Source organism: Halichoeres trimaculatus, unplaced genomic scaffold (assembly GCF_033239565.1).
Source record: "Halichoeres trimaculatus isolate MK-OKI-2021-1 unplaced genomic scaffold, fHalTri1.1 fHalTri1_scaffold_15, whole genome shotgun sequence".
Lineage (NCBI taxonomy): Eukaryota > Metazoa > Chordata > Actinopteri > Labriformes > Labridae > Halichoeres > Halichoeres trimaculatus.
The window spans coordinates 13290378-13313681 of NW_027437193.1; the positions used below are offsets into that span (position 1 = coordinate 13290378).

Sequence of the window (23304 nt, forward strand, 5' to 3'; positions counted from 1 at the left end):
CAGTAAGTGAGGGACCATCTTAGCAACTGTGAACTTCTCATCACCAGCAGAAAATAGATGCAACACAACACCCTCCTGCAGTGGGTGAGCCAGTTTCAACCTTGTTGTGAATAGCCACACGTACTTCAAGAGGTTTAAATGAGGCGCTGCTTAAGTGGTTTGGACATCACTTACACAAGTTTAGTTGCCAATAAGGTATGTTACAAGCTCTCCAATATGTACCATATACATTCATATGTATTGCTGTTTGAAACAAAAGTTAAGTCAAACTGCTATCTGCACTGATAAGATCCCTTGAATTATTTCAGGCACTTGGTTTATTTTGAGTAAGTTACACCTAAAACATATTTATACCTCACTAGTGTTATAAATATTCAGTGCATTCCAAAATATGTGTAAATCATAAAGCCACACAAACTCACCATGTTTTTTATCTATTATAAAAAATATTTTTTTTAGAAAATAATTTCTCAGCCTCACTTCTTTGTGTAAAAATAACATTCCAGCATAAATTATACTTTTAAATTAGCACTTCAAAAGGACTGTCATAGGGTCTTGGGGGTTGGGTGCTGCAGCTACAATAGAGGGGTTGGAATGTGTAAGATAAAAGGCATGTTTGCTTTTTGTTCAATGAGATTTGTTGATATATTATTATTAGTTCTTAAACCCTTCGTTGGAATATTAACTGTAAAATGGAAGCCCACATGCTGCTAGTATTTAAACCACATAAAATGTCTCCAGAGATTACTGACTTTTAGAAATTCTCATAAATGTGTACCATAAATGTGTCACAGTGATGTGTATATTTCAAGACTTGAGGGCCTTACCTTTGACAGTGACCAACACAGCACTGTAGGTCTGCCCAGCCAAATTGGTGGCATTGCAGGTGTAGAGACCATTATCAGTCTGCTTGCAGTACAGGATCTTGAGGATGAAGTTCTCAGCTTGGTCCTCATAAATGACATGCCTACGGCCCTCGCTGATGTTAGTTCCATCCTTCCTCCAGATAATGTGGGGCTTGGGGTGACCCGTCACAAAGCAGCTGAGTTTGGCGTGTTTGCCCTCAGTCACTGTGCAGGTACGAGTGAACACACCTTTGGGGAGCTTTGCCAGTGCAGATGCCCTCAGCTCATGTTCCAGGCTCAAACCATCTCTGACGCTTGTGGTGGAGGATGAAGAAACAGTACTGCTGCTTTCTTCAGTGCGATAGATGGAGATGTCCTTCTTCATTTCTTCTTTGCGCTTTTGTAGGTGGGAAAGGAGGGAGGTGTTTTTGTCTGCAGAAAGGTGACGGGAATCTTGTGCATCAACAGCGAGAACTGCCGCAACCTGTGCACGGCCGACAGTGTTCTGGGCTCTGCAGGTGTACGTGCCGCTGTCAAGGTTACGTACACTTTGGATCCTCAAGGTGCTGCTGTCGCTGTCAGACACAACCTTGATACGGTTAGTCTCCCCAAGGTAGCGCCCATCTTTTTCCCAATCAAAGTTGGCTTCAGGGTGAGCTACAACCCGGCAGAAGAAAACAACATCACCTCCCAAACCCACACGTGCAGAGGAAGGTTTAACCAGGAAAGCAGGAGCCCTCTGAGCCATCTCTGTTGGCAGGGCCACTTTGAGAGTAACGGCAGCATAGGCTTCCCCGACATTGTTTTTGGCCCGGCACATGTACTGGCCACTGTCCTCCAGTGTTAAATCATAGATGGTTAGACGGTACACATTTCCATCCTCAACGGTCTTAAAGCGTCCTCCAGATGTCAGCTTCAGCTTCTCCTTTTCCCAGGTGACCAGTGGAGTCGGGCTGCCGACAATGGTGCAACTCAGAGTGGCATCTTTGCCAACGCATACTGAGAACGCCTTGGGACGGGTAAGAAATCTGGGGACGCCTCCAAATAAGTTTGGATCCATTGTTTGTTCCTGCAGAAAAAGAAAAGATGAATTACACAATATAGTGGCAGAATAGGTTTTGGAGGAATTCATATGCACTGTTTAAAATTGAATAACATTGTCAGAGGACATAGTAATATACTCTGATCACATATCAAATGATAAAGAGACCTATAACTATGCTTCAAAATTACTGCGAGAGGCGATAGTTTGTTACATGTACTCTATAAATATGTTAAGCTGTAAAAATAGACATAAACCCATAGTTGAGATGGGCATATTTATGGCTGGCAGTTACAGTAACTGTCAGTAGACATATCTTTGTCCTGGCCCTGGAGAAATGAATCAATATTTATCATCAGTACCAAAAGTCTGCTGAACGGGTGGCAGATTAATAAACACAAACTAATTTCCTCATAACAAGGTCAAATAGAGGCAGATATGTGCCTTTCAAAGAGTGACATTTACCAGCTTTGTCACCTCTGCCGCTTGAACTGCCTGTCCCAAAAATAACCTCAGCTGTCAGGCCCCGTCTCTCTCTGTCCATTGCCATTTGTAGAAGCGAAAGGGACATCAGCTGTTTGATAAAACTCCCACTACAGAAACTTACTTCATTTGTCAGTGTTCCTCATGTAAACCCTCACTTAAATGCGCCATGAATTAAACATGGATTTAATTTTAATTCAATGTAGAAGTGCAAAATGTCGAGGGTACAAACTTGTACGACAAAATTCAATTAAGACAAGTGTGTTCGCACGAGGAGCTAATACTAGCCTATATCTTGCTTTGCTAACGTTTAACCTACGCAGCAACCATTCAACCGGTACAATTGTTACTTGTATTCTTCCACCCTTTTTACCCCACCTTGAATTTGTTTAAAATTTCTGATAAACTAAAAATACAGGGGAAAAAAAGCTCTTAATTCAAGTAATCAGTTAATTATGTGGCATGACTAAATTACAAACATAAGTCATTCACCTTGAGTCTTCAGGCGCTCAGGTAACGGTCAAAATGAACGATGAATCATGTAGTCAAGTTTTCCGAATGACTGTTTACTCCTTTTACAAAGTGTAGAAGTCCCCCAAAAATGTCTTCTTTGTGTTCAAATATCCTTGAAACGGTTGTAAATCCAAGGTATTGGAACATCCCCCAGTCTCCTGCGGTGGGCGGTTGACTAGACTTATTTTTTCTTTCTTCTCCACTACCTCATGATGCCAAATAGCTGACGTGCCTACTTTGGCGCAGCCTCCTTTCCAAAATAGACCTGTCATTTAACTACTCTAGAGATAGGAGATAGCCTGCTCGCCTGTTGGTGAGCAGAGGAAGGAAAGTAGACTGGCCTCTGCCGGGCTGCACACTGCTGCAGTCTCCATTCAATAACTACGTCGTAAACAAGTCACAACAACTGAATTCTAACACCAAAATGCTTCTGACCTGCCCATTGGAAGCTTTCACGTGCAACACGTCGTGATTAAGTCGAATTTATGAGGAGTGCTAAATCCTATTTAATGCACCTTACTTTGTCCTAATCCTGGCCTTGTTTTCTCTTGTATGAGATTCAGATATCCCAACATTTGGGTCAGAAATCCAAATTCCCCCCAAAAGCCCCAGAGAGCCCCTAACAAAAAAAAAAAAGAAAAGAACAGTTTTTATTCTCTTAATTGATATGTCACAAATGTTTTTGTCCATTATCTTCATCATGGGCCTTCTCCTCATTTTTGAATTCAATTCATTTGACATTTGTTATCATGAGCAAACTTACAGCTGGAAACTGTATCCAGGGAGATAGCCAGGTGTGACATGGGCCAACCTTGTGCCACCCCGACTTCTTAAACCATGATTGTCTATTTTTCCTGTTAGAGAAAATAAACGAAAAAATTCAATTAGCCATATTTGCTTTCAACAAAACTGAGGTGACTTGTGAAGTTCTTGAACATTGTTGGCACGTTTTCCCAGTTGTGACAAAGGCTTAACTGTTCCCTTGTTTTTCCAATGGTTTAGTCTAATTTATTCAGTCATACTTATAAAACTAGGGTAAGAATCTGTTTTGCTTTGAGTAGGAATGCTGGACACAGAGAGATTAATTTAATTTTAGTCCTCTTACCAGTCTATGAGTCCATATTGAACAGGTATTTTTATACAAGACTTCAGAGTATTGGTTGAAATTGTTACTTCAGTTCTGGTTCACTTAAACATTGACACTGTTCGAATCTATTCTACATGTATCTTTTTTTCCCATTAAATCTCATCTACTGTGTGAGTTAAATGCTATTTAACAACAATGTTTTGCATATATTGAATCAAATTTTGCCTTTGTGTTTTAGTTTCTGTCCATTTTCTGTATCTTTCTAGCCTCTGAAGTTCCAGCATCCACATATGTGGACATTACATTTCTGCCTCTCAGACCCATGATACCTCATTTTTTCAACTTTGACTAATTACCACATTGAGGGACACTGTCCAGGTCAGCTTTAGGTGATATCACAACACCACACTAATTTCAGCGGGAAAAAACAGCATACTTAAGTACAATAGCACTAATAACAACTAATAGCAAACTCATCAAAAGAATAACCAAACTTCCTAAGACGAGGTTTAGTTTAGTTAGGTTTATACTTTTTAGGTCATACTTATCTTAAATAGTGAGGAGAAATTTTTAAAAAAGCACACCAGATAAAAGCTTGGTTCTCAAAGGGCTAGTGGACCTTTTACCCATTAAGTGGACATTAACTTTTTGAGTTCAAACTGGAACATTACTATTTTTATTCAGTATTTCCTCAGTCTTTGTGCTGTATTTCCCTTGATTCAAAGTAACTGGTGAAAACTGAGAATAAATTTAACTAGCTCTGTGAACATTGTACTCCACCTCCACCATTTGTGGCAGCTGCTTTCCCCAGCTGGTCAGGTCTAAAATCAAATTATGACCTCATCTTGCACAAAGCATTTTAGGAAAGTAATGTGGTAAATTTATCCCTCATTACATCTTGCCTATCATGAAATCATGTAGCAATCCATAGGTAGCAGGGGTAACACATGCTGTAGCACTTTGTTTCATCATTTCTACTTTCAGATGGAGAACAAAAAGATCATTTGATCAAATGCTTAGATATGAGGAAGCAATGGGTATCAAATCTTATACCCTTTTCTTCTTTTTTAATCGTTTGGCTTCCATGGCATTTCCTTTCAAAGTGGGCTTTCCCCCCAGATCCAATGAGTGACAGCAGCAGGCCGCTTGGACCCTGATTTAAACTCCCCGAAACTCTAGCAGAGAGTAATCCGCTGCTGCTACTTGCCCCTGCTCTATCCTGTTCTGGCTTCCGTGTACACTCCCAACAGAACACTCACAACAAGAGAAATTACCAGAAATTAATACTAATATTTTATAGTCTGTGTCACCCATTCATCTCAACATTTTGCATCAGTAGATTTGATGGGAGATTTTTTTTCTTTCTTCCATCCTTATTTCTTGATGTCAGGGTGGCTAATTGCAACAAGTTACTTCAAGCATGGTGTGGATTTTTGTACACCTGGGAAACAATAAAATCAGTGGCATAGAAAACATCCATAGCACCAAGCTGTGTTTTTGGCAAATGCAGTTGGACATAATCTCAAGCAGAAATTTGGTTGCTGTTTATACTCTCATATCTCTGCCTTATCCTTCCAGCTGACCCCTGAGCCATTTGAAGAATAAGGTCATAGTTGTATCATGTTGACAGCCAAAAGACCTGGGTGTTACCTCAAAGGGGCATTTACACAGCAGATGACAAGTGGGACAAGGACAGATAGCCAGGAAGAAAAGTACATGCTGTTTATGTCAAAGATTTTCTTATTTGGAGCATGAACAGTTGCAACTAAGGAAAAAAAGATGTGGGGTAAAATAGTGTATAGCCCATCAGAGGAGCTTGGTGTTTGTTTACATTTTAATCCATCAGTTATTGGGAACAATGAGGGGTGCGTCGACAAAGAGTCTCCAAATAAAGCCACATAAAAACAAAAAACACAAACACAAAACCTTTTGACTGGACACAATAAGTTGTTAAACTTAATGAAAGTAGAATAAAGGAATCAAACCTGAGATGCAATAGCAATGTGAAAGTGTCACATTCATCCAGCCAGTGTGTAACACCTGTTCAGGATGTCTGAAGTGGGGTTGTATAAGGTACTTTGTAATAGTAAGTGCATTACCCGCAGAGGGACATGTGTCATGTCTCAGAATATTGCAAACATAAATGGGCTTTCTGATAGCAAAGGGAGTAAAAGTTTTCAGATAGAGCACGCACTTAGACGGAAAATGGTATGAATCTGTAAAATTAGTTACTTTATATGATAGAGCTGACCCTGTCTACAGCTGTTATCAGCCTGACCAAGGGCAAGCTGACTGGGCTCCCCTGAAGGAAGGACATTTACTTCGCAGAAGCACCTCATAAAATCCCTCAAAAGAAAAAAAAAGGAAGTATCCCTTTAAGCTTTTCTTTTTGAGATCTGCCCCAGTGATGTTTGTTTAAAGAAAGGGAGCAGAAATTGCATTGGTGAATAATACATTTGTGTATTTACAATGTTGTTGCACCTTGCAATTCTCTTCATCATAGAGTATTTTTTAACCCCAACACTAGGGGTCACCAAAGTCAAACACTTATCATAAGAACATCTTACTTAGGTCAATTTCATCAGCCTCAGATGCACTTAAGGCCATTCTGTTACATAAATGTAAGCTACAAAGACCATGAACGTCTGTGGAAAAACAATTACCAACCTGTTTGGAACCAAATGGCAGGATTAAAAGACTAACAAACACCATGAATCTATAATAAAAAAAGAAAATGCATTTAAAACGTGTAAGTACACAAGCAACATACTGGCACCAGGTGTGTCAGACACCTGTATTCAATTGTTAAACATGTTTATGTCACGGCCTGACGGTAGCAACAATACAAAATAGAGAGAAAATTAAAATAGATTTTTTTTTTATTTCAAATAAACATCACATAACCAACACACATGAAATGATTAAATACACTCAAAATAAGATTTATCTGCCTCTACTTACTCACAGAAAACAACACAAGTATTGTAAAGCTGTGCCGAAAACAAGTTCTTTTGGCATATTTCATTTTCAGCTAGTGTTTCTTACTTTACACAACAAAACAAACAAATCTTATGAAAAAAAAAGTACAACATGTAAGGATGAAAAATTAGCACCTTGTCCCAGTCACTGTGATTCTTCGACTGGTGTTTAGTGGGCAAGAAACCATAGTATGATGATAAGGTTGGCCATGATGACACTGCCAAATACAAGGCAAACTCCTGCTTGTTTAGGATATTGAGGACAGTGCAAGTTTAGACACCATAAGAAGTGTGCTGTTATATGCAACAGACTGACACAAGATCTGTTTTCACATCACATCCAGAACTTCACTACACACTATACACAATGACTCTTTCCTAAATGAAAGAAAGAAAAACAAAAACATTGTACACATAGTGCTCTAATGTGATGCAAATATGTAACATGAAATGGCTTCTAGAAAGGGTAAATCCTAATCTGCAATTCTAAGGCACTGCTTCAAATAAAGAGAAACAGGACAGTGAGGTGTTAACTGTTGAGACGGTCAGAAGAAATCAACTCTGTGCACAAAGCTGAGCTCCAGTGTCTCAACAACATGAACTTACTGCACTACAGTGACCATATTACTCATGTTAGCATGTTTAAACATTGTGACAGGGTGAACTTGGACTAACCAGAGGTAAGAACAACCTTGTGATTGGCCACAGTGTTTTCAGGTGGTCTGCTGAAAATACGACGATACAATACGTGCTGATGCATGGCTTATATACAATGAGACAAGGTTCTTCTGAATGGAGACTGACCCAGCGTCTCTTTCTAACTATTACAGATACTGTACATATGCACACATTAAAAAAGTTTCTATTTTTGTCAGTGCAAAACTTCTGAGTTCATGTTAACGCAGGTTTCATCCCTCAACTGACACACTCACAAAGAAGGTCTTGAAAAAGCACAGAAGGTCAAAGACGCATGTACCCTGTGGAGACTTGCAGTACTGACGTAAAAGAGGAGATCTACAAGCAGATGTAGTCCTAGTTTATTCAGAATTAAACATTCAAAATCATGCTGCTAGCCAGGTTGAAGTACTAATGTTCTAAAATTTAATCAGGTGTTTATAAATCAACATTCTTAAGCTATTTTTTTAGCAGAAGCTCATATGCCTTTTTCATTAAATTGTATTAAGGTATATAATTTCAAATATCTTTTTTTTTTTTCAAATAAATAATATATCAATTTGGTGTTTTTTTTGGTGGGGGATAAATAGTCTTAAAGCTGTGGCTAATTGAGAAAGGGCTTTTTTCCATCTTCTGCTCTTTCTCTTGAGCTACAAAGCTAAAACTCAGTAATCTTCGTCCTCTAACCTTCAAATTTAAATCTTTAAAAGCCACAGCAAACTTTATGAGCCCTTGTGATTGAAGGTCAATCTTCAAAACAGACACATAAATAAATTGCATGTTTACAACAAAGATTTTAAAAGCATTTACACCCTGTTTTGTTCAGAAAACAGAAATCTTCCCAACACCATTTTTCAGAATTGATTCATAAGATCTCCCGAGCAAAAAAAAGTAACATATTCTGATAATGTTTCCATTAACACTTTTCATTAAAAATCAAAATGCAGTTAGAAGATGCACCTGTACACCACAAGGAAATCTTTATGCACTGTACACATCCTTATATGGACTAAATACACTAAAGAGGTATTGATTGGAGTATTAGATTTTTTTCTTGACCATAGCAGTAGTACAGAAAACTAGGATATAAATATGTGTTATGGGTGTTAAGGCATCCAGCTTAAATAAAAGACATCTTATATCTGCATTGGATTTTGATGCCATGTGTACTTGGGGTCTGTACTCGCAGTCTGTTCTGAGGAAAAGTAACGTCTTAATACATAAACCTTGTAAATATATTAATACTGAGTTAAATCTTTATTTAGGATGCCTAACACAGGCAGCAGCATCCAAACGTGTATGTCTGGTTTCAAAAACAAGTTTTGTTGAACCCAAAAGGGCTTCTACCAGGTACACATGGTGTTTCACGCTACTGTAGGGTCAGCGCTTTAAATATAATACTTGGTATCTTTCTCATGGATTAAATCTGTTAGTAAAAATGTGAACTATTACAATTACAAGTCAAAAAAAGTGTATTTACAAATCACCAGGGTAGAGCAGCCTAATTCAAAATATTAAATCCGTTTTTTCAGGTGATCAGTGTTGTTCAAGGCAGCTACAACACATTTTGCAGTCTTTGCAGCAGAGATAAGGACACCGCACTGCTGGATATTCAACAAGACTCACATGGTGGTGCACAAATACTTGCATTGTGCACACATGCAGATGAGTCTTTTGCGTTCTGAAATAAAAATTGGCCACACCCATCATCACACAGTGACCCTACACGCACACACTCAATAGTCGCTCTGTTTCCCAGCACACTGTCTGTACACGTTTGTGAGAGAATCCGGATGAAGTGGACGGAAGACTTATGGTTTCCCTGATGCCATAGTCTGCCAGGTGTGACAGGAGGAGGCGTGGAGGTGCAGAGACACTGGTTGTTCAATGAGCCCCTCCCACAACAAACACTGAATGGTGTTTTCAAAGGTCCATGCTAAATTTTCCATGAAGATCATCTAAGGCCACAATGTTTGTAGAAGAAAGTAAAATGTAAACACTCTGAAAAGAGACAGAGAGAAAAGTTTTCAGAGATGTATCTCAAACAAATTTAACAAAAAGATACAGAACCACAAGTATCACAGATACACATCATTTTATATACCTTATGACATAAGGCACCTCAACAATTACTTCCAGTGCCTTGCTTTGGAGTAGATCCACTGTTTATCTCCTGGTCATCTGCATTTTCCTCTTCCTCCTCCTCCTCTTTCCAGCCACCAAGATGAACAGGTGTGGGCAGACTGGAGCCGAGGCCACTATGTGCCCGGAAACCTGAGAAGAGTGTTAATGCTAAGTTAGAACAACCCAATCAGATGATGCAGACAAAATAACCTGTACTATCAGTCTTTATACTATCTGTGTGGAAATGTCTTTACAGAAAAGATCCACTTCTCTTGGCAAAAATAGCAAAATGTTTAAAACAAGAAGTTAAACCTGTCACTCAGTTTTCACAGGCTACTTTAACTTGTCTGTTTTTGATTATTACATTTATTTACCAGTATTCGAGTGCAGATCTCTCATCGGCACCGGGTTCTGCCACTGACCTGAAGATCTCTGTGGGTGTGAGGTCTGCTGGTGGAGCTGAAGAGGATAGTAGTTGTTAATGTAGAGCAGATCAGAACACAGGAAAAGTATTGCATGGGTTAAATCTTCTTAATATCAAACACCAACAGAATAACAAGAGAGCCACATGTACTACTACTATAAATAATAAATTAATTAAAAAAGAATGCTACTCAAAAGATTTATCATGAGGCATATCCCTTTCAACTCCAGCCACTCACCAAAGGAAAGAAGGGCAGATACACTTGTTTCATAATACAATGAAGTGAAAGCAAATAGGAAGTTACCTCATGCATGTAGATGGCATGCAGGCTCATCTCTGCTGAGGCAAACTCCGAGTGCAGTGCATTGCTCCGAATGTGGCTGTCACTATAAGTCATACTGAAAAAAGGGAACATGTTAATACAAGCTGACAACAAGCCAATACATTTTATATCTGGGGTTTCAATTAATACACTATTGTAATAATACAGAAGAAATCCCTCTGTATCATCCTACCTATCAATGACGGTGCGGTCGCTGCGGTACATGGTGCTCTCTGGATTGAGGGAAGTGGGCATGAGGCCATGTGAGCGGCCACGGCTGGTATGTGCAAGCTGGGAGGTGGACAAGGAGGCCAGAACACTGGCAGCAGCAGAGGCAGCGGTGCTTTGTGGGATGAAGCGATGGTCTCGCCCTTGAAGTCCTGAAGCAGTAAGGATGGGGTGTGCCAGGACACTGGCCAGGAGATTTTCAGGCTGGAGACAACAATGTACATCAAGAAAAATTCAGTCAGAAGATTAAAACACTACACTATAGTTTCTGTAAGGAAACAAAACGTGACCAGCTAAGAATAAACAGCAGTCAAGTATGATCAGTGACATGGTGTTTCTTACCCCAGTGGCAGACTCATTGGACTGCAGCGAGGTGCAGAGAGGAGCCTCAGAGAGCAGCAGCTGGGTAGAGGGGCCACCTTGTGCATCATGCTGCACTTTATCTTTAAGATGGCTGATGAACACTGAACTTTCTTGGGGCGGTTGCCAGCGTGGGTTCTTTATGGTGAAATGCATGAGCGATAACTCTGTCTTGCCATTTTCAGCTTGTTGGTAAACAGAAGCCTCTGTCTGACCCTCTGACATCCACTGCAAAAACAGAAAGATGTACATTAAAACAATAACATCATGGCCTGAATAATCACAAGAGACTTTTATGCCTTAAAAGTAAAGTAATAGAGAAGAAATCATTCATACTGTCGGGTTTCCATGGCGTCTGATGTCCATCTGTGCAAAGGAACAAATGTCTCCAACTCCAACCACCTCCACTGTGAAGTTCCTGAAGAAGTCAATGATCTCCAGAGACTTGTTCCTCAGCAGGAAGATGAGAATAAAGGGCGTGACAATAGGGCTGAGCAGCTCCTCTAGGATGAACACCTGATTTGGACAAATAAAACTGTGATAACTCATTTCCATTTCCTACAGATGAGCAACTGTAGATTTGTGTTCCACACATAAATACTGACTCACATCAAGTTTAATGTTGACCAGATGACATGGTATAAAAGTTATCAGTCACCACAAAAACTAATTCATGACCTCAATCTGTGACAAATGTGTTCCTGTCCACAAAGTTCTCCATTTCTCACCGCTTTGTACTGGAACAGCTGCGCCACCTCATCCCGGGTCTCGCTCTTGTTAGCATTGCCCCTCCAGTGGTCTGGCATGTAGTGAATGTGTGCCAGCATGCACTGCAGCAGCTGCTCTGGACACCACACCATATGCTCATCTGGGATGAAGGATCTGGCATTGCAAAGGTACAAAATATGTTAATTTTCCAACTGTTCAACTACGCCTGCATGTATGAGATACACTGCAAAAGAGGATAAGGTTTAGTAAAGACAAGTTTGGCCACCAACTGAGGGCAGACGATTTTTACAAGAAGATGGTTGCCACAGTATAAATTTTAAGTAACCTCTGTAATAAACTTTCGCCGACATTTGAATTAAGCTAGAAAAATGACAACTAATACTAATTTACCAAACCCAAAAAGCAAAAATACAAATTGTCTAGCAACCAGCTTTCTATTACACTTCATAGAAAAGCAGCTGCAAGAGTTTAAATTAAAGACAGAATTCTACAGATGACTTTTTCTAAATTTCTCCAGAAATTGCTCACCAGGTGATTTAAAAAGACTCACCTAGTGACAGTGATTACCACCCCCAGCACAGTGATAGCTGTCAGAATGTGCTGCACTGTCAGAACATCCTCGTCATAGACCGTCAGTGCAATGAGAACAGCCAGTACTGAGCCTGAGAAGAAGGCAATGTTCTTAGCAAGCACCGTCAGCATGGGTGATGTGAAAGAGTTCATGTATTTTGACGTGGGCTTGTAGCCCCGGCCTAATCGTCCATGCAGCTCATGGTCCAGCTCGTTGAAGTGTCTCAGGTACAAACGACCGAACAGGGACCACCTTCGTGCACCCAGACTCCCAGGCTCTCTACGGATTATTTCAGTGTAGCTGAAGAAAGCATAAAGCACCTGCCACACCAAGATGAAGGGACACAGCAGCAAGTTGGCCAATCCCATCAGCAGAATGATTCTACTGAGCTGCTGGGCTAGCTCCAAGCGGTTTCCACTCCGCTTGTACTTTGGGTGCAGGTTCCACTTGTTTTGAAAGAGAGACCCGGGGCCCCAGAAGAGGATCAGCTCAAAGTTGTACTTGAGGCCCTGGGTGAGGAACACCACATTGCCCAGCAGGGGGAGCTGCAGCTGCACTGGCAACAGGGATTTGTTTATCATGGCCACCATGTAGTTCTTGAATCGCAGGATCCGATGATAGATATCAAGTTCTGTCAGCTCTTTCTTGTGTATGCACATTTGCTGTTCTCGTTGCAGGCTGATGAGCCGGTCCTGGACCTCTTGCCATGTGAAGTTGCATAGTTCATCCTGGGACAGGGAGGCAAGGAGGGTTAAGCAATCTGATTTATTCTAGAGTGACAAATGACTTGTCATTTAAGGATCGTTATTGTAATAAATAAGACACACTGATTTAAGAGAACTTCTGCTGTATAATGGGATCAGGTGTGACATGCTTCCTTCAGGTTTAACACTTACCATTCTGATTTTCAGTGCCTTGATGTAGAACTGCCTGATCTCCCAGTAGCTCAAAATGTTGCAAATGACTTTAACAAGTCGATAGATCCAGAAGATGGTTGCCATGATGAGAAGGAAAATGTTCCAACTGTTGTCTTGAATCCTACAGAAACAAACAAAGGAGCATTTCACACACGGTTTGCTGTAGTATTTAATAAAATAACAAAAAAGGGAATTTACAGCAAGGGCAGCAGTAGAATATACAACAAGCAAATTTTTTCTAAACTATTAATTGTGAAATTCAGGGGTAGGTATCACCCTCAGCACATGGCACATTTCTCCTGTTATAACTCTTACGTCAGTATTAAACTGTAAACATGACGAACAGGTGGGAAAATCAACAACTGTTGCTCCCACAGTATTTTGCAATGTATAAAACTGATACCTCTCCACAGTGTGTCAGTGAAACAGCTTTCTAAAATTAAGGAATCATCTTAGTATTAAATGTCAAAATACAAAAAACACTTGCTTAAGGTAAGTAACAGAGATGCAGCTGTGTTTACAGCAGATGTTGATGCTCTCAGGTTAATTTTCATTGATCATAATCTCCCATTAGGTCTACTCAGGCATGATAAACAAAATATAGGAATGCTTTGGGACAAGTATCTGGCCCTACAAATAAAAATAGGGTATGAGGGGAACAGCAGGAACTTAAACTGTGAGACAAGCTGTTCCTCAATTAGAATTCCAGACATTTGTGCATCATTGACTTTGATATAAATGACTATGAGAGCCATGGTGAAAAAGAGGATGAAATTAATGTCCAGCCTGTTGAACTAGCTGGAGAAAACAAGTGGAGGCTCACTGACATCACAAAAAAATATGACAACATGGAGTTGGGGGGGGGGGGGGGGGGGGGGGGGGGGGGGGCTGTCCATTGCAGCCAGCAAGAAAGGTGTCATGTGGTTGTCAGCCTGCTGCCCCAGCCAAGTCACTGGGATCTCAGCTGGCCAGTTTTACCTCACAGGAGCTATCAATTACACTGTGCTGTTCCCTAAAGCTGGTCTAAACACAGTACACAAATACCTTCCTGAGAGTAACCATCAGAGAGAGGAATGTTGCAACTCAGGGTTTGCAATGTGAGGTGAAAATAAACAACAAAACCGAGCAAGAAAAACATTTCTCAGAAAGAGACATCGCTTGAATACTGCTTGAACTCAACACATCTCAGTGTCCAGCTTTTCGACAACAACCTTTGCATTAACCTTTCTGCAAAAAAGGAATTCTTTGAGGGATGCATACCCTGTACAAAATTATTTATTATTTGGGTATCTTTGTGGTGTTTAATATGCATGTTAAATCAGTTCTTTTGAGACTAACATTTTGAAAGTAACCAAAAAGAGAATTTAGGCTTGAAATGTCTGGTCTGAATGTTAAAAGAGCTCAATGTGTCGTTTTTACAAAGGCATATATATTTTTTTTTATTTTGTGGGATAAAGAGAGAAATCCCTTACTGCTACAGAAGTATAGCTCCATAGCATTCCTTTCCACCCCCCTTCTATGTAAATGTGACAGTGTTTTTTCAGCAGTTTGAGACCGCCTTTAACACCCAACCAGAAATTCAGTTTGAAAGTCTGTGTGTGGCGAGTGCATTATTAATCAAGACACATTAAATCCCTCTGAAGGCTTGGCTCTAACAGCACAATTAATATCAAAGACCACATCGCCCTGAGAACTAAGTGTCTGATTTGCTCGGCTTGAATAAGAAAACTGGAAGATTATTACATGTGGTCATTTGGGATTTATAACCAAGTCATCTTAGAAAAACAAAACTCTTCACACTCTGAAGCTTGGAATTATAAGTGAGTCATAAAGAGTAGCTCCAGAATTGTCTGTTGAGATGTGTTGAGTTTGATTACCTCTCAGTGCATTGCTGGCTGGGTAGGATAGCGTCTGGAAGAGTGACTTTGTTCCTATCCAAGGGGTTGTGGCTTGACCCTGTGTGGTTGACGGCTCGATTGGCAAACAGGACATCGTACTCCACGCAGTTGACGAGGAACGTTGTGAATGTGACGACGAACAAAAACTGGCTGTGAGGATAAGAGGGGAAAAACGAAAGAAACAGATTTAGGCTCATAGAAAACACAAGTTCTACCAACAATAATGACAGAGCAGACTAATACTGGTGTACAGTACTGGAAACATGACTTCATTTAATTTCCAACCATGAACCCGCAGACAATAATTCAGCGTATACTTAGAAGAGACTCATGTATAAATGTGTGGTTATGATGGATCAATAACAAGTCCCTTGTTGGATATATCAGCAGGTTAAATATTGTTTTTAGACTTTAATTATATGTTCATGGATGTGGAAAAAGATAAGTGAAAACCTGATAAAAGCTAAAAAATAAAAAATAGTGCACTAGTAAGTTACACACTGACAGACACAGAGTATTTGGTGTGTATGTATTTCACATAAAGTTCTGGGGGAGTTTAAATAATGTGGCTGAACATGTTCATGTAAAGACCTAAGGCATAATAGCATGCAAAACTAACACAGACATGATCACTTACTGAAAACAGGGAACCTACTGGAACTGAAGATTTACCCTTTAACAATCATGTTACTGTTTCTGATAATGCACTGCAAAAATCATGAACAGTCTAATACTTACACAAGTTCAAAAAACTCTGTCAACATCATACAAGCAAAGCCATTCTTCTGATGAAAGTGATAGATGTGGACAAGTTGGTTAAAGAAAAGTGTGACAGAAAATATTCAACATGACCTTATTTATTGCCTACTTTAAAACAACAACACAACCAATGACAACAACAGTCATTGCGAAGATAAGATAAGATGAAGATAAGATGTTTATAACTCAAAAAAATAGTTACCAATCAGAAAATGTTTCAAATCATGTGTCAGCAGAGAAATACATTTTAAGATATTCAATATAATCCAAATGTAACACCCATCAAACAAAACTATTAATGGAAAAGGATATTCTTGTGAAGAAGTTATCCAGGTTCTTGATATGGTGCCATGAGTCTGCAATATAAACAACGGCATTAGTTAGCTTTGACCCAGTTGCATTATTTTTACTGTCACGTTGTTAGGTAATACATAAACATGTACAGTAAGCCTTTTTATATTAAATAACATGTATACTTAAGTTGATTTGTCATGCCTACCCTTTAGGCCTTCGGGCACATGCACTATTAAATCCTCTTCCCCTGGTGGTGAGTCCTCTTCGAAGTCCTCAATTCTCTGATATTCCTGGTAAGCTTCAAAGTTGGCCATTATGCTTCACATTCTCGGACTTTCTCCCAAGTGACTGAGCTACTTGACGTAACACAATGTGACACGAATGCACCCCGACAACCTCAGAACATTTTATGACAAATTACCTCGCAGTTCAAGCAAGGGTAACGTTAGCAACGGCTAACATTAGCATGCTAACTTGCTAGCCTGACGGACAACGCTAGTGTAACCCTACACTACATTGGTATTATATACTGGGCTGCTGTTTGGAATCAAGTCCAGTAAGGTAGCGAAACGTGACGACTAAATTGTAAGCCTCTTTGGGTAAACAAATCAGAAACTAAAGACAACTGTCTGGTGGTTCTTTAGCCTGTGAATGATTCAGCCTCCCGTGTAGTCTGGGTGACACAGTTTGTTTTGTTCCGACTTGCTCCGTCCATATGCTGGTATGGCTCTTCTTTCTTCACTCTGTCTCAAGTCCAGCTTTGACCAGAACTCAAGAAATATCCGCAGCTGTGATTCCGTCGGTTGTCTTCCGTCGGTCCGAAGGTCCGTGAGCGGGTTTCCAAAAATACACTATCCTGTTCGCGTTCACTGTTTTTGTCTTTCACAAACAAATGTCAACAAAACCTCATTGACGCCATATCCACTTCAATTGAACGTCATTTCCGAGTACGGTTTGTAGTTTTTCCACAAATGTCAGTTTTAGTCGTATATCTGTTGTACATTATTGCTAAAAGTTCAGATCCCAAACCTTGCTACCCACTGTGAATTAACCACGGTTTTGTGGCATAAATCTTTTTTTTAATGTTTAAATATACAAAATATCCCTTCCTATGAACAGAAATGCACCATGGGTCATTGTCAATATGGCAGCCTGCAGGTTGCCTGTGGATTATGTCAGAGCTTAAAGACTAGCTGTTTAAACCTAATGAGCTTGTTATACTTTAATTACGCATAAAACATGTTTCAGTTACTCTGTTGTAGAGCACGTTTTACTGCTCCAGGGCGATCACTGTTGTACCCGCGGTTCAGTAAAACAGCAGACACATGGAAACTTTCACGGTAGGGTAATGTGACCGAGTACTTTCTTAAGCGGAAGACAGATAAGAATTTGAAATACAGGTTATATTTGATGAGCTCTTTGATAATTTATCTGCCTCAATGTGTGATACATTTTGTATCTTGAAATAGTTGATATTGTTATTGATATTCCCTTACTTTATGAGATATCAATGGGCTCAATGATCTTATGTGTTTGTGTTTGTGTGAGTGATCAGAATCAGAGGACTAATCTGTGTTGTCAGTTAGAGAAAACAAATTAAATGGCTGAGTGGATATGTCTGATCCACCATAAAAAACAAGTACCTTTACCTCATGCAGCCCATGTTGCAGTCTCCTTGTAGCAATTTCAATGTAAAGTGTATTTCAATCATGATAAATTAAACAAACTACCATTGGAACGATGCTATTTTGCTGGATGCATTGCTATTTGAGAATATCCATGTACTTTAGCCTCAAATATACAGCCACTGTGACAAACATGTTGTTAAACTGCCATAAGAACTTCTTAAATGACTAATTTGAGTAATACTCTTTTCTCAGTGGGTATAAATCTCCAGGATCCAGAGCATACAATTCCCCACAGCAGCCTGGAAATGCAACCAGTCGTGTTTGGTACTTCTTGAACCGAGCTGTCTGTCAGTCCACCGCCCAAACACCCAAACCAGTGGCTCTTAGGTTCATTCTTGGACCAGCAGTACTCACTGTCTCTGCACGATTGTTCTGCCATGTGGCATACTGTGAGGCAGATGAGAACAACAATATCCCTGTGGAAATTGTCCCCAAAAACCCTGTGCCAGACTTCAAATGGCACGTCCTTTGGGAATTTGTCAAACCTCAACTTCTTGCACTTGTCAGTGCTGTGGTGGTAAGCATGATCAGTTCCCTTTTACCCTGTTACGAGCTGTGAAATCATGATTATTTATAAAATGTGTATCTTCTCTTTCCAGCTTGCTTTTGGTGCAGCAATTCTGAATATTCACATCCCATTGATGCTTGGAGATTTAGTGAATGTGGTGGCTCGTTTCCTGAGAGACCAAACCAGGAGTTATATCCAGGAAATAAAAGGTCCTGCACTGAATTTACTTGGGCTTTATTTGATTCAAGTAAGTAAACATAAATATATTGTTATTATGAAAAAAGCCAAAACTCAGAGTCACTGCTGTTTAGTAGGAAATCAACATTCTTCACATCTGCTTCTTTGTACAGGGCCTGCTGACAAGCGGCTACATAATCCTACTTTCAAGAGTGGGGGAGAGAGTAGCAGCAGACATGAGGAAGACCCTTTTTGCATCCCTGTTGAGGTATGTTTTTGCAAATGTAAGCTATTGCAAAGACAGTCTATTGCATCTGCAGCTAAACTACATCAAAGTCCATTTGGCTACTTTTTCTTTGTTATTCTCTGTCTTAGGCAAGATGTGGCTTTCTTTGATGCAAATAAAACTGGGCAACTGGTGAATCGTTTGACGGCAGATATTCAAGAGTTCAAGTCATCCTTTAAGCTGGTCATCTCTCAGGTATAAAGTGCTTCATCTGTGTCAGACATAACTGATATTCGTTAAGTTTAAGTCATTTAATTCTCTCTTTCTTTCTTTGCAGGGCCTTCGTAGTATTACACAAACAGTTGGATGTTTTGTCTCCCTCTATGTCATCTCCCCAAAACTGACAGGTCTGACTGTTGTGGTCCTCCCCTGTCTAGTTGGAGCAGGGGCACTCATCGGCTCATTCCTCCGAAAATTATCCCGTCTGGCTCAAGAACAGGTGATTCTGAATAAAGAACTATTAAACAAAAGTTTAAAATATTTTTATTGACTCTTCCATGGCTTGATTATATAGTGCATAGTATAGCAAATGATAAATAATACAACTCTTAAAACTAATTGAATGTATTCCAGTATCTATACTTAAGGAATGGCATGAACAACTGGAGACACCATTTGACTAAACCTGCCTCTTGATTCACTCAGTGCTTTGAAATAGTTAAATTTACTTGTGTTTGATTGAAGGTGGCCAAAGCAACAGGAGTGGCAGATGAGGCACTTGGCAATGTTCGGACAGTGAAAGCTTTTGCTATGGAGGAGAGGGAGCTCCAGTATGTAAAACTCTACATTTGTATTTTGTACTCTTTGCCTTCAAAAGACAAGGTTAGCTATATGTCAGAGATTCATTTTTTTTTTCCACAAACCCTTTTCCTCTAGGTTATATGCATATGAAGTTGACAAATCATGTGAACTGAATGAAAACCTTGGTGCTGGGATAGCAGTTTTCCAAGGACTTTCAAACATTGCACTGAACTGTGAGTGCATTTGAATGTTTAACTGATAAAAACTGTGTTTTGAGATGAACAGTGCACACTCAGGATTTCATGACATTCTAAGTGTTGTTTCTTCTCTAATGCAGGTATTGTACTTGGCACTATTTTTGCTGGAGGGACTTTAATTTCCAGTAATGAACTGTCCCCTGGAGACCTCATGTCATTCCTGGTTGCTTCCCAGACAGTTCAAAGGTACAAAAATACTATTCATTTCTTACAACTTAATGCATGTTATTACACTTATTAGTTTTAATGTAGCTCAAGCTGTGATGTCATTTTTCATTAGTTTTCATTCTTGTTGTGTTTAGGTCCTTGGCCAGTATCTCAATCCTTTTTGGGCAGGTAAGAACAAGTTACGTGCACCTACCCTTCTTTTTTGTTCACATCTATCGGAGCCCGAAATACTATTAAATGAGAAATTATGCCATGACTTTATAACATGTTTAACAGATGGTGAGAGGAATAAGCTCTGGGGCTCGAGTCTTCGAATACCTCGCTTTAAAGCCAGCCATCCCAAACTCAGGAGGAGGAGGACGCATTCCCAACGATTCTCTGACAGGAAGAGTGGACTTTATGAATATTTCATTCAGGTTGGAGCTTCTTCCTATCTCAGCTCTAAACATTATATGATCATAAGATGATACTGTATATTTCTTTGCTAATTTACAGTTATCCAACAAGACCTGGACATCTGATCTTGGATAAATTCAACTTGACACTGCCTCCATGTAAGACTGTAGCCATTGTTGGAGAATCTGGAGGAGGTAATGTCATAGTAAAATATTCTGAATGAAAAAGTGTGATAGTAACATGATGCTCAGCCTGAATGATTTAATCTCTTAAACTGTAGGAAAGTCTACTGTGGCGTCCTTACTTGAACGTTTCTATGACCCGACCAATGGTGTCATCATGTTGGACGGGCTCGACATACGAACACTTGATCTGCCCTGGCTGCGGGGACAAGTCATTGGATTTATCAACCAGGTGAAGATTGTTTATCATTAATTGATCCCTGGCTTTGAAAAAGTAATTTTAGATAAATAAATTGTAGCTGAACACTATACCTCCTCTGTGTCGCTACAGGAGCCTGTTTTGTTTGGCTCATCCATCATAGAGAACATCCGCTTTGGGATGCCCCAGGCCACAGATGCTGAGGTCATTGCTGCAGCCAAGCAGGCCAATGCTCATGGCTTCATCACAGCTTTCCCTGATGGGTACAACACTGTAGTTGGTATGTCATCTTGTCTGGGCATTTGTACTGAAATTTGTGTGCACGTTCAATATAAAACTCTTGGTTTGTAATCCCCAGGTGAGCGAGGTGTGACATTATCTGGTGGCCAGAAGCAGCGCATAGCCATTGCCCGTGCCCTGATCAAGAATCCCAGCATCCTAGTTCTGGATGAAGCCACCAGTGCCCTGGATGCAGAATCAGAGCGAGTGGTGCAGGAAGCTCTGGACAGGGCCACAAGGGGTCGTACTGTGCTCATCATCGCCCACCGGCTCAGCACCATTCAGGGTGCTGACCTCATCTGTGTATTGAGCAACGGCCAAATTGTGGAGGTGAGGAGTGGAGTGTTTGGAGGGAGGATGGAGCTTGCAAAAGTTAATTAATTTGACTTCTGTGCAAGATCAAATAAGTTTTTAATTGAATAGACAGCATACAGTTTACTTGTTCCTTCAACCTTCAGTTAATGATTGTATAATTCATTTCTAATTATATCTAACCCCTTGTTTTGTTCTTTAAAGGCTGGGACTCACCTTGAACTGCTGGGCAAAGGGGGAATCTATTCTGATCTGATCCGCAGACAAAGAGCAGAAGGGCAGAAATGAACACACCAAAACTGTACACTCTAGATCTCCAAGGACACTAATAGAATGTTTTTGACTAAATGTATAAGACAGATTTGTTTCTGAACAGACAGTGATGGGGGTGTCTGCGCAGAGCTGACTGAAGTAATCAGGTGCTGGTTGGTTGTACGAACATGCATTTGGAAAATAATAAATTGACAGCTCACACTGAAATGACTGAAGTCAATTTGTTATTTTCCAAGTATTCTAAACGAGTTTAAATAAGAATGATTTAGTTTTTTAGGATATGCAAATGTATGTATGGACCAACTAGATAAACAGACTCCACTACTGTGCAGTGTTTATTCTTGACAATTTTTAGTTGTTCCTAAATTCAGAACTGAAATGGTAAAGAATTTATCTGCACCATTTGCCTGGAACAATCTACAGTGTGACTTGTAATGGGAAAACTCAGTTAGTCTGAATGTTTTTAAATCCTTAGTGAAAAGTCTGGAATCCAGGCTTTCTGTATGCAAGTGTTATAGCTGATTTATGTCATAGAGCTTTTAATTCTGTATGTTCCTGATTTAAACTGTGTGTTGCTGCCATACTTGGCCAGGTCTCTCTTGAAAATAGAACACTGATCTCAGTGGGACTTACCTGGCCAAAAAAAGGTAATAAATTAAACTATTAAAATTTTAAATTAAGTTATTGTACTACAGATGAATAAAACCTTGCTGTGCATTTGTGCATTTGACCTTGTTGCGACTGTAATAGTTTCTTTAGTGGTAGGGTTGCAAAGACAGTGTTGACATTAATATAAAGTGAATATTTTATGTATGTAAATTGTGCAAACTTTGATTTAATTTGTATATTGCATAGCAGTTAAAAGAGCATATTTCTACATTATATTATGTGTCTGTATTATCAGGGCACTCACGAAAAATCATTTCAATTCATCTATTAACCATGCAATTGTTTCATTGCCAAATGCAAGAGTGAAACAGTCAAGTTCATATTGATTTGCTCTTTTTGAATGCTTGTGAAGCTTTTTGTACCTATGAATTAATAAGCAGATGGATATGATTTAAATATGTAACTTGACTGCTTCTCAGTAGACTTATTTCCTGACTGAGATAAGATTTCAGACAATCAACCTAAGTATAGGGAGCTTTTTAATTCTGTTCGGAAGGTTCGGATTGGGTTTAGACCAGATCTAGGTTCAGATTTGGTCTTGTCTGGAAATCCAGATGAGGTCCAGGATGGGTTTGAGCCAGACGTCCAGATAGGCTCCAGACTGGGTCAGGTCCGGGCGTCCGGATTGGTTTGAATGGAGTTTCTGGGTGAATGTATGGCTGAATGATGGGTCTAAATGATGCTGAAAAATGTTCTTTCTGAAACGGTAATTTTCTGAAGATTCTGCACTTTTTTAAATGGGATCAAAACCGTGGAAAAGGTGAAATATTACTGGAAGTATTAGTAAAACGACCGTTCTGAATGAGCTGAAAGTTTTGGCTGAAACTTGTTGAAGTTGCAGCGACTGGAAAAAGTGGGCTGAAGCATAAGAAGCGTAATAATATTTTATTATTACGCTTTTGTTTTGACGCAGAACAACA

At 39.8% G+C, this 23304-nt stretch overlaps 3 protein-coding genes across 3 annotated transcripts in view; 1 reads left to right on the forward strand and 2 right to left on the reverse strand.

Moving 5' to 3' along the window:
* The window catches only part of obscnb (obscurin, cytoskeletal calmodulin and titin-interacting RhoGEF b), a 53957-nt gene extending 51001 nt beyond the window's left edge, over positions 1 to 2956 (reverse strand). Inside the window, exons 1-2 of the mRNA XM_074688519.1 lie at positions 2863 to 2956; positions 828 to 1914 (exon numbers count right to left, since the gene is read on the reverse strand). Coding sequence (XP_074544620.1) covers positions 828 to 1905 — 1078 coding nt within the window. The 5' untranslated portion in view covers positions 1906 to 1914; positions 2863 to 2956. The remainder of the gene's footprint in view (positions 1 to 827; positions 1915 to 2862) is intronic.
* A 3907-nt stretch (positions 2957 to 6863) lies between these two features.
* On the reverse strand, positions 6864 to 17161 carry atg9b (autophagy related 9B). Its single transcript, XM_074688939.1, has 14 exons — positions 16455 to 17161; positions 16266 to 16311; positions 15935 to 15997; positions 15176 to 15346; positions 13278 to 13419; positions 12361 to 13109; positions 11810 to 11963; positions 11418 to 11597; positions 11064 to 11309; positions 10687 to 10925; positions 10476 to 10569; positions 10122 to 10206; positions 9728 to 9897; positions 6864 to 9624 (listed from the first exon to the last, which is right to left on the reverse strand). Exons 1-13 carry the CDS (start codon positions 16561 to 16563, stop codon positions 9746 to 9748), a joined length of 2430 nt encoding a protein of 809 aa, XP_074545040.1. The 5' UTR covers positions 16564 to 17161; the 3' UTR covers positions 6864 to 9624; positions 9728 to 9745.
* A 220-nt stretch (positions 17162 to 17381) lies between these two features.
* abcb8 (ATP-binding cassette, sub-family B (MDR/TAP), member 8) lies at positions 17382 to 22590 on the forward strand. Its single transcript, XM_074689558.1, has 16 exons — positions 17382 to 17589; positions 18130 to 18454; positions 18537 to 18692; positions 18796 to 18890; positions 18998 to 19103; positions 19186 to 19347; positions 19593 to 19678; positions 19785 to 19882; positions 19987 to 20092; positions 20209 to 20242; positions 20351 to 20490; positions 20570 to 20664; positions 20751 to 20884; positions 20984 to 21131; positions 21210 to 21460; positions 21647 to 22590. The coding sequence occupies exons 1-16, from the start codon at positions 17489 to 17491 to the stop codon at positions 21728 to 21730; spliced, it is 2121 nt and encodes a 706-aa protein (XP_074545659.1). The 5' UTR covers positions 17382 to 17488; the 3' UTR covers positions 21731 to 22590.
* The last annotated feature ends 714 nt before the right edge of the window (positions 22591 to 23304 follow it).